At 32.8% G+C, this 12,797-nt stretch overlaps 1 protein-coding gene across 1 annotated transcript; it reads right to left on the bottom strand.

Annotated features, from left to right (window-relative positions):
- Positions 1–433: 433 nt before the first annotated feature.
- Positions 434–11,982, bottom strand: LOC128211299 (acanthoscurrin-1-like). The gene is made up of 3 exons (XM_052915955.1): positions 11,902–11,982; positions 10,625–10,990; positions 434–1,744 (listed from the first exon to the last, which is right to left on the bottom strand). Exons 2-3 carry the CDS (start codon positions 10,749–10,751, stop codon positions 1,314–1,316), a joined length of 558 nt encoding a protein of 185 aa, XP_052771915.1. The 5' UTR covers positions 10,752–10,990; positions 11,902–11,982; the 3' UTR covers positions 434–1,313.
- Positions 11,983–12,797: the final 815 nt, after the last annotated feature.

Here is a 12,797-nt window from a genome sequence, read left to right as displayed (position 1 = left end):
TTTAACTGCTTTTACAAAAAATGCCCAAAGACAATGTTTTCAGACGATTACAAACCACTTCAAATGAGGCTCTTTCAAACCGTTTTCTTTTCAAATTAAAAAGATTAAAGATCCACATTTCATATAATTGTTTAAGTGTATAATTTGAAAGAAAAGTGCAGAAAACATGGTATTTCTTCCTTATGAGACTATAGTGGATAACAGTAAATCTTTTAGCACTCACCAATCATTTAAAAAAAATGCGTTTTCAGCTATTAAATACACGGTTACAATCTTGTTATCAGTTATCGATATTCCCAATAAATGCATTATTTAGTAAGTAGTTTAAGGTGTATCACTCAAAAGTTATGTTTCTTATACTTGTGTATGTATTGATTTTGAATAAGAGTGTCACTTTAATAAAATATTCAAGTATTCAACAAACAATATACGATATGATTAAACTTTATTTTAACAACCCTTTATATTCGAAGAACAACAAGACAAACATCACGATAATGTAAAACAAGCAGTCATTTATGCCAGAAACGAGTTTTAATAATCGAAATAACATAGCTGAATTTACGGAAGATAACATGTGAATCTTTATAAGGTTTTTCAATGTTTAGCGACAGGTTGCATTTTCTAAACATATCTAACAGGCAGAAATGTCGACAGAAAAAATAAACAAACACACTATAATTCTTATTTTTTCATTATTACAAATGCTTAATCATTTCTTTCTGTTTTAGAATTTACTTTCTTTAAATGTAATATCAGATGCATAAAGGCATTTTTCTCGCTATATTTTTTGGTTTTAAATCTGAGGTCTTTATTTTCTAAGGGCCAAAACCTACTTAACAGATAAGGCTTAAGTGAAATCAACTTGGCGTGGACTAAACGCGATATCACTGTATTTTATGTTGTATTGTATATTGGCTTTCGAGCATCTCACATATATTATTATATAATTTATTAAATGATAATACCCTATGTAAAAAACGAAATGACTTAGAGAAACTGTAACCCCAAGTTACACGCTGTTCACTGTCTTCCGCGATGAAATATTACTCAAACATATGAATGGCGACACTCGCAACATTTACACCATTCTCACTACCATAGACATATTACACCAATAAACGGCGACAGCATGTATGTGGTGATCCTAGCGAAGGACTCTTTTGAGTATGACATTGGCACCGGCAATTCTTCAAGCCCTATAAGAGATAGTTGCCATGATGTGTCGATGAAATCTTGATCTGAACGGCGTCCATTTCGACCATATTCACTCGGAAATCACATTCACAGGTAACGCGCTGAAACAATCCGTTTTACTGCGCCCTAACTGGTCGCTGACGTTGACGGTTCGGTGCGGCTTTTCCACCTGATCCAGCACCGCCTCTAGCACCGCCGCCAGCGCCGCCACCACCGCCACGACGTTTACCACCGGCACCAGCTGCACCGCCGCCACCACCGCCGCCGCCACCACCTCGATTCTGATTCCTTCGACCACCACCCCTCCCTCCAGCTTCCTCTCCTCCGGGACCACCCTCACCCGCGGCTTCTCCACCACGGGCCCGTCCGCCACCTCTTCGACCGACGGGATCTGGACCATCAGTGCCGCCTTCCAAAATCCCCAGTCTTTGAAGCGTCGTTATGTCCCTTAATACTTGGTTTCGCGCGCTTGGTCGTTGCGGAAGGATCGGACCCATTCCAAAACCCATCCCTGTCAAGGCTTGGTAGGCAAAGAGGTCATTCATATCTGAAACATGAGATGTCCTTTATTAATAATATTTACAGATGCTATGGTAAATGAGAACCATACGGGGAAAATCAGTCTACGAAAAATACCCAAAATTTTCAGAGTAGTTCATCCATCAAGGGAAATGATTAATAGTGTTATCCCATTTTTGGGAGATACCCCTTGTATTAACCCGATAGTTGATACAAATAATAACTTATTTTAACGTTAGAGGGGGCGTAGCGTAGATGCGTTAGCTTTTTAATTGCGCCACTCCCTCAGAGTTTAACAATTTCCTGTCCGAAAAGATGCATTTAAGGCATAATTATGTTATTACTTATTTTCTCTTATACTGAAAATATAACAGTAAACGTGTACGATTTTAGGGGGAGCGGGTGCCAGGTGCGACCCCCTCTCTCCTGGATCCGCTGGTGGTTTCCCTGCGTCATACAGAATACCATTTGTTGCTCGCTTTAAATAGTTCTGCTATAGGATGCTACTGATAAACTGGGGAGCAGTGATATTTGAAAATTGCGCTTACACTTTAGATAATTGTTTTTGGACAAGATGTCCGAAGTCAAATTATATGGATCGTGTGATTGAAATCAAATTAGAGTGATAATTAAGTGGTCAACATTATCTTTTGTCCAATGAGATGGCAGTAATTCTCAAGTTTCTTTCATTTTAGTAAATCAGCAGGCAGCCGTTATTGATTTTCATCAGGTGAAGCGGTAAATATAAAATAACGGCTGGCCCAGTAAGTGGGTAGTTTACACAATATAACGTAGACCACTTAATAACTTTGTGATTGTTAGTATGAACGCATTACGATTTATTTATAAAAGCACGTACTTACAACCTTTAATCATTTTTTAAAGTATTATGCCATTATGGTTGAAATTATTTTTGATGTATGGTAGTATTTTGAAGATTTTTCAACGTTAAATTTTCATATTGATTTAAGTTTTTTTGTCGTACGGAGATGAGTTGAATCATCAACATATTAGTCGTTCATATTTAAGATGAAATTTTATTGATTATTATTTATTTTTAATAAGGCCTAAAAAAATATGTCTGTTTCCTGTAACATGCTGAAAAAAAGATGGGTCGGTAGGTAGGGATTTTTTTATTTTTTTATTCTTGTTTTAAAATGTCAGAATGATCCAATATTCATGTTTATTTCAGGTGAATTATTTTTTAATAAAATAATTCAGTGTGATATATATATAGATTCAAGCTTTTTGCCTTTAATAAGCTAAAACTGCTAGCTTGATAGCCATTGTACATGTATTTCAGTTGTAGAATGCATCCTGTTGAAGGGCAAGCCATGGGTTCGACATGGGTTTTGAGCATTGTCAGTATGTTCACCAGGGAAGCAGTTCATCTTTACACTTTGCAAATATAACCCAGTGAAAAAGTGAATCAAATAACAATTAGACAATTTATTTTTGGCAAATGTTTTAAACAAAACTTTCAAAATGCATACATTTTGTAGTAATAAAACATGATATTATTGCATAAACTATTTTAAAATAGACTGTGTAATAATATCAAGTTGTATTACAATTAAATGTACATGGCAACAATTATAAAATAAACAGTTGGCTAGACATGCTAAGAATCATAACTAGACTATAAAATCTGACTAGCATCAAACCGCTGTTTAATACAACGTGAACTGGCAAGAATCTCCACAAAACATATATAAATCAATTTTTCGAATGATAAATGTATAGAATCAATGACTAAACCATTTAACTCTTAGAGCGCTGTCAGAATTGTACAGGTCTTTGGGACTGCTTGGACACTTAAACCTTACTTACTGACTCGGCAGCGAACAGTGTAGACCCTGATTGGTCTACACAGGTCACAGAGGCCTGATATAGTCGTGCTTCACGTTATATATAATAATAGAATATAAAATCAATACTTTATAAAATGATAGATTGGACTGGAATAGGTTTAAATTGACTAGAATCTGTATCAAAAAAGCTTAGACTGACTGATCAAAAATTAATACCATTTTCTTTTTTAAACAGTAAAACAGCAAAATTAGTACACGTACAGTACCTTCATTAAATAGTTTCAACAACTTAAAAGAATAACAATTTCCAGTGTTTTAAAAAGATCTGCTGTATTAGATCCACTGTTCATTCTGTAAAAATCTCAAGCACAATGAAAAATAATCAATATAACTTTTTATAGAATACCTTTGAATACCTTGTCTTATTTCCTTTTCTGGACTTGATTGGACTTAGGTGATTAAAACATTCCCAGAGTCAAAACTTGGAAAAATATGTTCTGACTCTGACGAACGTATTATATAGTTAATGCATGTTCGTTATGTAACCTAATGCATCCTTGTCAAATTCCAATATGCACCAGCGATTGTTTAGTTGCAACGACATCTTTCTTTCAGATTCACTTTCACGTTTATCTTTTTCCGGAAGTAAACAAAAACATTCAACGTTCCTATTGCCAATATTGCAACATTGTATTTTTCATAAATGGCATAACCATAACTGTTATACAATACTGTTTTGTTATAGAGCTTAACTGTAACACTGACAACGATCTACGTAGTTCTCCTTTCACTTTCATTAAAATTGACAGGAAGTTAGCGTGCACCTGTTTCCCGCGCTTTTCAGACCAAGTGCTACGAAAAATGTTTATTTTTCTTTTAACTCATTAAAAACTTATAAGAATATTTTTTTAATTAACCGGAGGTTTAATAAAACAACTTAAAATAAATGAACAAAATATATCTTAGCATTGTTGTTTTTCAATACCATCGCACCTAGCGAAAAAGCGGAAGGTATCCGTTAATTTGCGTAATGGGCGGAGTTAATATTACGTCATTGAGTTTGAGTGCTGCTAATTGACACGGTTACCGATCAGATTCGAGATCGATAATCACTTGTAACTTCGGGTGTTAATTGCTCTTGCGGTTTAAACAAACATTCAGATCATGCATTGAGGCTCCTTTCAGATGATACCGACTCTCACATCGAAATATCCCAGGTCAAAACTGACGCATACTACAAATGTCAAACCGGAAACGTTTGTAACTATGCGACGAGTTTGGACACGGCTAAATTATTTTTATTATCGTTGTCATCACAGGCCAGAGATCGCTAAAAATCCGACCTTTCGAATTTTGGGGCATAAAAAAATTGCAGTCGGCGGTAAAAAAATACGGTCGGTCGGGTTACAGGAAACAGACATATTTTTGTAGGCCTAATTTTATGTGAGTAGCACTGTAACAAGACGCTTTCAATGAAATTTGTACTGGAAATGTATCAGTATTAAAATCATGTCAACTATAATATACGTATATGATTTATTTGAAGGTCTAAATGGAAATTAATAGTTCGCCTGTCTGCGTCAGATTTGAACAATTAATTGTAAAACAGACCTTTAAATGAACAGTAAACTATACTTGATGATCAACATTAGTTGTACTGTCATATACATTATAATAAAACGTTTGTTTATGTCATTGTCATAGGTTAGTGCGTGTAAGTCTTTACTTTCGAATCAGATGTTGCTATATATCTGTACATACAATAAGTGAGTCCTTACAAAACAACTAGTTTGGTGCGACGCAGTCGTATTACCATTTATTTTGTGTAATTGCGTACTAAATAATATAAGTATTAGTGCGTCGCACCACATCATTTGTTTTTGTAAGTACAAACTAACAATCTTTGAGTTTTTAGTGTTATCTTTCCCCTAACTGTGACAGCCACTGTTTTAAATTAATCGCGTCACCTGATTCAAATCAAAAATGTTTCACTGCTGATTTACTGAAAAAAATGAATTGAAAAAATGAGCAATACTTCTGATTAAGCAAAATATAATGTTGACCACTAAGACAAGTTTTAAGTTGTTTTTTAAGTTTTTAACCACCCTTTTTTACTTTTAATGCAATTCTTAAGAAAAGCTATGTCGATTATTAACGTTTACGTTAAACAATTTCCTTATTACAATTTTTGGCGAGGTAAATGTTGGCCAACGACAGTCTTTGACAAGCGTATAAAGAACAAAAACATTTGCTACATGTCAAAAAATATATGTTTTCGCATTGTGATTAATAATGATATGCAGAAATGTTAGACTTGGAGATGGTTTGCATATATATAACTGTCAGCCAACGTTATTTAGTGCTTCTTCTAAAATTAGGCTATCACTTAAAAGAACTCACTCGCGGATTTCATGTTGACCATGATTTTTTCCAACTCTGTTGCAATTGATTTTAGTTTACTTAATTTTATGAACAAACTTTGATAAATAGTTAATCAATGAAATTTGAAAAGCGTTACGTAATGGCTAAACATTTCTTTGTGTAAACTACCTGCCATTAATTTTGTTTAAATATATTGTATTATTTTTAGTGGTCTACATTTCTTTGTGTAAAATACTACTGTTTAAAAATAAACGCTTCACCTAATTAAAATCAGTTACATCTTAATGCTGATTTACTGAAATAAATGTATTGGAAAACTTGAGAAATACTGATTTTTGACACACTTTGAAATAATGTTGACAATGAAGCTTAAGTTGGAGCTTTAGATGATGTATTACCACTGGAACACTCATATTTCACACATAATGATTGTTTTCGATGTATTATCTTACGAAACGTAAACGATTTAATTTATTAAAGCGGCTAGAGTATACTAGATCGGCAAATATAGTATATCGTCTTAAAATAAGCCTAGAATTATTTATACGAGCTAGTATGAGGCCGATAAAACATCTTTTTACATCATTAAAAGAATATTTTGTCGCAGTCTAAGCTGAGTTTATCCGTTTAAAATAGCGCATAATGATTTCCGAGTTTATAATGTGTATATTAAGAATGTGAAATCACGCCATGAGCATAGATACATTTACCGACGCTATGTTTAGATTAACTGGGATTTACGTGGTGGACAAACTCAGTTAATACCAAGGACGTAACAGCTGTGAAAGATACATATATCGTAATAGATGTGACGCACCAGTAAATAAGATGTAACGCATTGTACACAGCGATATCATTTTTTTCTTTTTTGACATTTTTCTTTGTTTTCTTGCAATTGTATCATCTGGTGTCAAGTCCATTTAATGCGCTGTACACAGCGATATCAATTATATGTAGGCTTTTGACAATTTTCTTTTCTGGCAATGGTATCATCAGCTGTGTAGTCTCTTTTATGGCTTCTGTTTAAAATGATATCTAAAATTAACGTTGTAAAGATGCTGTATTATAATTTAATGCATCTGAAATCGTTTATGACACTAATGGATGCAAATATATATTCTAAGTTATAATGCCATTAATAGGCATTAAAAGGGAAATGATTTTTTGATATGGACTTAACACGCAGATACCAAACAATGTATTATTTGAGTAAACTTAAATGACAGGTTGAATAATGAAGTTATCACATGTGCCTTCCCTTATTTCGCGAGATGTATTAATATAAAAAATATAAAACTATAATCCACCATCTATCAGTTGATACATTTCTTTTTAACCAGTTTGCACATATTAAGTGTAATCAATACTTAATCAGTTATCTCTAATAATCGAAAAATTAAAACCAGTTCATACTACTTTACTAGTGTAAACAATACTGAATATATTAACATCAATGCTCCGACATTTAGAACCGGTTTATACTACTTAACTAGTGAAGACAATACTGAATATATTAACATCAATGCTCCGACATTAGGACCGGTTTTTACTACTTAACTAGTGAAGACAATACTGAATATATTAACATCAATGCTCCGACATTAGGACCGGTTTTTACTACTTAACTAGTGAAGACAATACTGAATATATTAACATCAATGCTCCGACATTAGAACCGGTTTATACTACTTAACTAGTGAAGACAATACTGAATATATTAACATCAATGCTCCGACATTAGGACCGGTTTATACTACTTAACTAGTGAAGACAATACTGAATATATTAACATCAATGCTCCGACATTTAGAACCGGTTTTTACTAATTAACTAGTGAAGACAATACTGAATATATTAACATCAATGCTCCGACATTTAGAACCGGTTTATACTACTTAACTAGTGAAGACAATACTGAATATATTATCATCAATACTCCGACATTAGGACCGGTTTTTACTACTTAACTAGTGTAAACAATACTGAATATATTAACATCAATGCTCCGACATTTAGAACCGGTTTATACTACTTAACTAGTGAAGACAATACTGAATATATTATCATCAATACTCCGACATTAGGACCGGTTTTTACTACTTCAGGGCCTTCCACAGTGCAAAAGTGGGTGGGGAAGGTAAAAAATAAAACGTTTCAAAAAATCATGTTTAATTTAGTTCTAAGGAACGACCTATTCTTAGAGTAAAACATACATTCTTGGTGACATGTTTTGGGGTAGTTAGAAGTTGTACAAATTTTATAAAAGAAGATTTTATCACATTTTGTACCAAAAATGGTCAAATCGGGAAAACGCTGTTTTTTATTGAAAATCTGAGAAAGTCTTCTTTCATAAAAAATGCTCAACTCCTTATTACAGCTTCTTATGTGGCAACGGATAGATGAATTATGTTTGCTTAATGTTGAACCTCAAAACTAAATAAAAATTGTTTTTATTAAACATATTATTATTAAACGACGTTTGCATTGTAGCCGGCCCTTAACTAGTGTAAACAATAATGCTTATATTATAATCAATAAACTGACATTTACTTCCGGTGATATTAATTAAATTAGTAAAAACAATACTGAATATATTATCATCAAGAACCTGACAATAGCAATAAGAAATTATATGCAGCATTTGTTGACTTTTCCAAAGCTTTTGATTATGTTGTTAGAGATATACTCTGGTATAAATTGATAAAACTTGGCGTTAGTGGAAAGATGTTAGATATTATACGTTCTATGTATATGAATGTTAAGTCAAAAGTTAAATATAACAATGAATTAAGTAATGATTTTTCATGTTTATTAAGGGTACGCCAAGGAGAATCTCTATCTCCGTTTTTATTCTCAATGTATCTTAATGATATAGAAGAGTATTTATGTACTAATAACTATCAAGGTATTGATTTTGATGTGTTTAAAATATTTATATTACTCTATGCTGATGATATAGTTTTGCTATCTGATACAGAGGCAGGATTACAAGAAGGGTTGTTATTATTAGAAAATTATTGTGAAAGATGGAAATTAAGTGTGAATCCAGAAAAAACGAAGGTTATGGTGTTTAGAAAAGGAGGAAGATTAAGTAGAAATGTAAAATTTATGTATAAGGGTAGAGAATTAGACATAGTGGATAGATTTACTTACCTTGGTATAGTTTTCACACCTGGAGGTTCTTTTTCAAAAACCTTTGATGCTTGGCAGGACAAGCACTTAAGGCGGTTTTTAGGCTTAAAAGTTGTATATCTAAATATCCTTGCATTTCAATTAAGCATAGATTGGATCTTTTCGATAAACTTATTTATCCAGTCTTGAGTTACGGATCGGAAATATGGGGTCTTAGTAACATTCTTCAGATTGAACGAATACACTTACGTTTTTGTAAAGAATTGTTAGGAGTGCGATTACAGACCCAAAATAACTTTGTTTATGGTGAACTTGGAAGAACCTCATTATTATGTAAAAGGTCGATTAATGTCATAAGATATTGGTTAAAGATTGTAACAATGGACACTGTAAAATATGTTAAACTTATGTATGATAAACTTTGTATGCACTTAGAGGAAAATCCACATTTCAAGTCCTGGGCTTACAATGTAAGACAGTTGTTACAAGCATTAGGTTTTAATGATGTATGGCTTATTTAAGGTGTTGGTGACATAAATTTGTTTCTAAATATGTTTAAAAGAAGGGCTACTGATAATTATATACAAATTTGGCAGTCTGAGCTCAGAGAGTCTAGTAGAGCTCGAAATTACGTGCATGTCTCGTTTTTTGAATTACAACCCTATTTGTGTAATGTAAATATAACAAAATATAGATATGCATTGTCTAGGTTAAGAATGTCAAGTCATATGTTGAGCATCGAAACAGGTAGATGGCATAAACCAACAGCAACACCTTATAATGAAAGAACATGCTTATTTTGTAACACTCTTGAAGACGAATACCACTTTTTACTTGAATGTCAGTTGTATGCTGAACTACGAGAAATGTATATGAAATGTATATCAAACCATATTACTTTAAAAGACGGAATATGTTTAAGTTTATTGAGTTGATGACCTCTCAGAAAGCTGTTGTGAATAGAAATTTAGCGATGTATGTGTATAAAGCGTTTGAATTACGAAAAACGTTTCATATGTATTATGAGTAAAAAACATATCCTCTTCGCTGTTAATACATCATGTCTTACGACCTATGACTTATTTTGCAATTAATGTACGTTTTATAATATGTATACTCATGGACATATTGTCTATTGTATTATGAAATAAAACACTTATATTATCATCAATAACCCGATACTTTGAACCGGTTTATACTCCTCAACTAGTGTAAACAATGCTGAATATATTTTATCAATAATCCGACATTTTCAACCGTTTATACTACTAACTTAACTAGTGTTTACAATACTGAATATATTATCATCAATACTTCGACATTTACAACCGGTTTATACGTCTAAACTAGTGAAAACAATACTGAATATATTTTCATCAATACTTCGACATTTACAACAGGTTTATCTTACTTAACTAGTGTAAACAGTACTAAATATATTATCTTCAATAACCCGACATTTACAACCGTTTTATAACAATAAACTAGTGTCAACAATACTGAATATATATATTATCATCAATAATATGAAAATTACGAGTGTAAGTTACTTTCAAGAACCTGATAACAAAAAGGCTCCCTACCTAGCCCTAACAGAAGTGCCATCGTCATGTCTGGTCCACTTTGATAGTAGGGCTGTTGGCGACTCCATTGGCCGAGGACGGCTCCAAAAGCACAAAACACGACTATAAATGTAAGTATAACTTTCATTCCGTCTTTGATTTATTTGAAAGTATTCCAATTTTGGTTTAAGTTGTTTCTTAAGCGTTGTGTCTTTCCTTTCTACAGCAAGAATGTATTTTAAAGCGTCGTCCCTAGTCTTCCATGTTAAACTGTTTTGTTAATCAAGAATGCACGTACATTTTTCAAACGTCTAACAGAAAACGCCACCGTAAAACTCCTGAAGCGGAACAGTCGATATATAACATCAAAGACGTCTAATGACGGGACTGAAATAATAACGTCATGTTAAGAACATGAAGAACAATGGACCACTTATAAGGATTCACTTTCGTGAAAAAAAGATTCGTTTAACATTCATTCAACATGTAATTAATTCTGAATTTGCATATGTCGAGGTGAACTTTTTATTTATATGCAATATTACAAACTTTCAGTAGTAAGAAAATGTCACTTTAAAACTAGTAACAGATTTGAGTATTTAACTATAATGTTAGCAAACACATCATCATTCGAAGAAACAAGGGCGTCACGAAGCGAACGCCAACTCCCGTCTTTATCTCTCTCGCGCGAAAAAGGGGCATAACTCAACATTTATTTAAGCCATGATTATGGACCTTAACACAAATGTGCGCATTATTGCGTATTGCAACTTGTGTACCAAGTTCCATAAGAATATTTTCAACGATTTTTAAATGATAACTTAAGTTTAAGTGTTTGCAACTTGTGTACCAAGTTCCATAAGAATATTTTAAAATGATAACACAAGTTTAAGTGTTTGCAACTTGTATACCAAGTTCCATGAAAATATTTTAAAATGATAACACAAGTTTAAGTGTTTGCAACTTGTAACCCAAGTTCCATAAAAATATTTTAAAATGATAACTTAAGTTTAAGTGTTTGCAACTTGTATACCAAGTTCCATAAAAAATATTTTAAAATGATAACTTAAGTTTAAGTGTTTGCAACTTGTATACCAAGTTCCATAAGAATATTTTAAAATGATAACTTAAGTTTAAGTGTTTGCAACTTGAATACCAAGTTCCATAAGAATATTTCAAAATGATAACATAAGTTTAAGTGTTTGCAAGACGATGCCGACTACGACAATACCAAGGCTATGACAACACGTCAACTTTTGACTATGAAAAACAGACGATCTTAAATAGAAATGTCTTACCTGATTCAATTTGGTGGAAAACTTTCCATGCGTGTATGTATTTTCGTACACAATATAAACTGACTTTATCGAATAACCTTGGTTGTCAACACTCGGAAACCTTCGGCCTTTTCCGGCGACAGATACGGATATACTTAACATGCCGTTTATCGGACATGCATGTCAAATGTATTTTATGGGCGAAGATTGGACACATTTGGTATAAATCAAACAGCATGAATGTAATTTAATTATATTAAGACTTAAGAGTAATGAATTACTAAATATAGTGCTGATTTTCAGAACTTTGATCAATTAAAATATGTGATTAACGGCGTCGTTGTTAACTTTTTAACGTGAAATATTTGATGATGTGCGCACATATGTAAATATATAAACTTTAAAGTGCATCTGAAATAAATGTCTCAAATCGTGTCAGAAATAAGCAGATCACAGGTGTATTCATTAAAATTCCAGAACAGTTACGCTTTGAACGTTAACAACAATGACGTTAACAACGTTGTTAACTTTAACAAAGTTCTGAACAATCGGCCCAAAGGTTTATATAGAATTTCAAAGCGAACCATTCATTTCGATAGTACACTGTAGATAAGGTATCGTCATGACACATTAGTAACTAGAAACAAACGTTATTAGTTGTCGAGTTCTTGTATTTATATAGTTGAACTACATTCACCTTCAGGCCATATCAAATTGTTTCTATGTTAAGCGTCCGCGGACGGATAGGTTTTGGGCTTCCAGGTCGAAAAAACAACAACAACAACAACAACATCGACAGATTTTATATGATTTACCTAATATCTATAATTTCCTTTTCACTATAATTCCGTAAATGCCTATTGTGTGATTGCCCGGATCGCCACACTTAAATACAAGTTTTATTTGCAGTGGAAATC

This window comes from Mya arenaria, chromosome 12 (genome assembly GCF_026914265.1).
Source record: "Mya arenaria isolate MELC-2E11 chromosome 12, ASM2691426v1".
Taxonomy (NCBI): domain Eukaryota; kingdom Metazoa; phylum Mollusca; class Bivalvia; order Myida; family Myidae; genus Mya; species Mya arenaria.
Note: the sequence above shows the minus strand (reverse complement) of the source record. Positions and strands in the feature narration are given on the sequence as shown.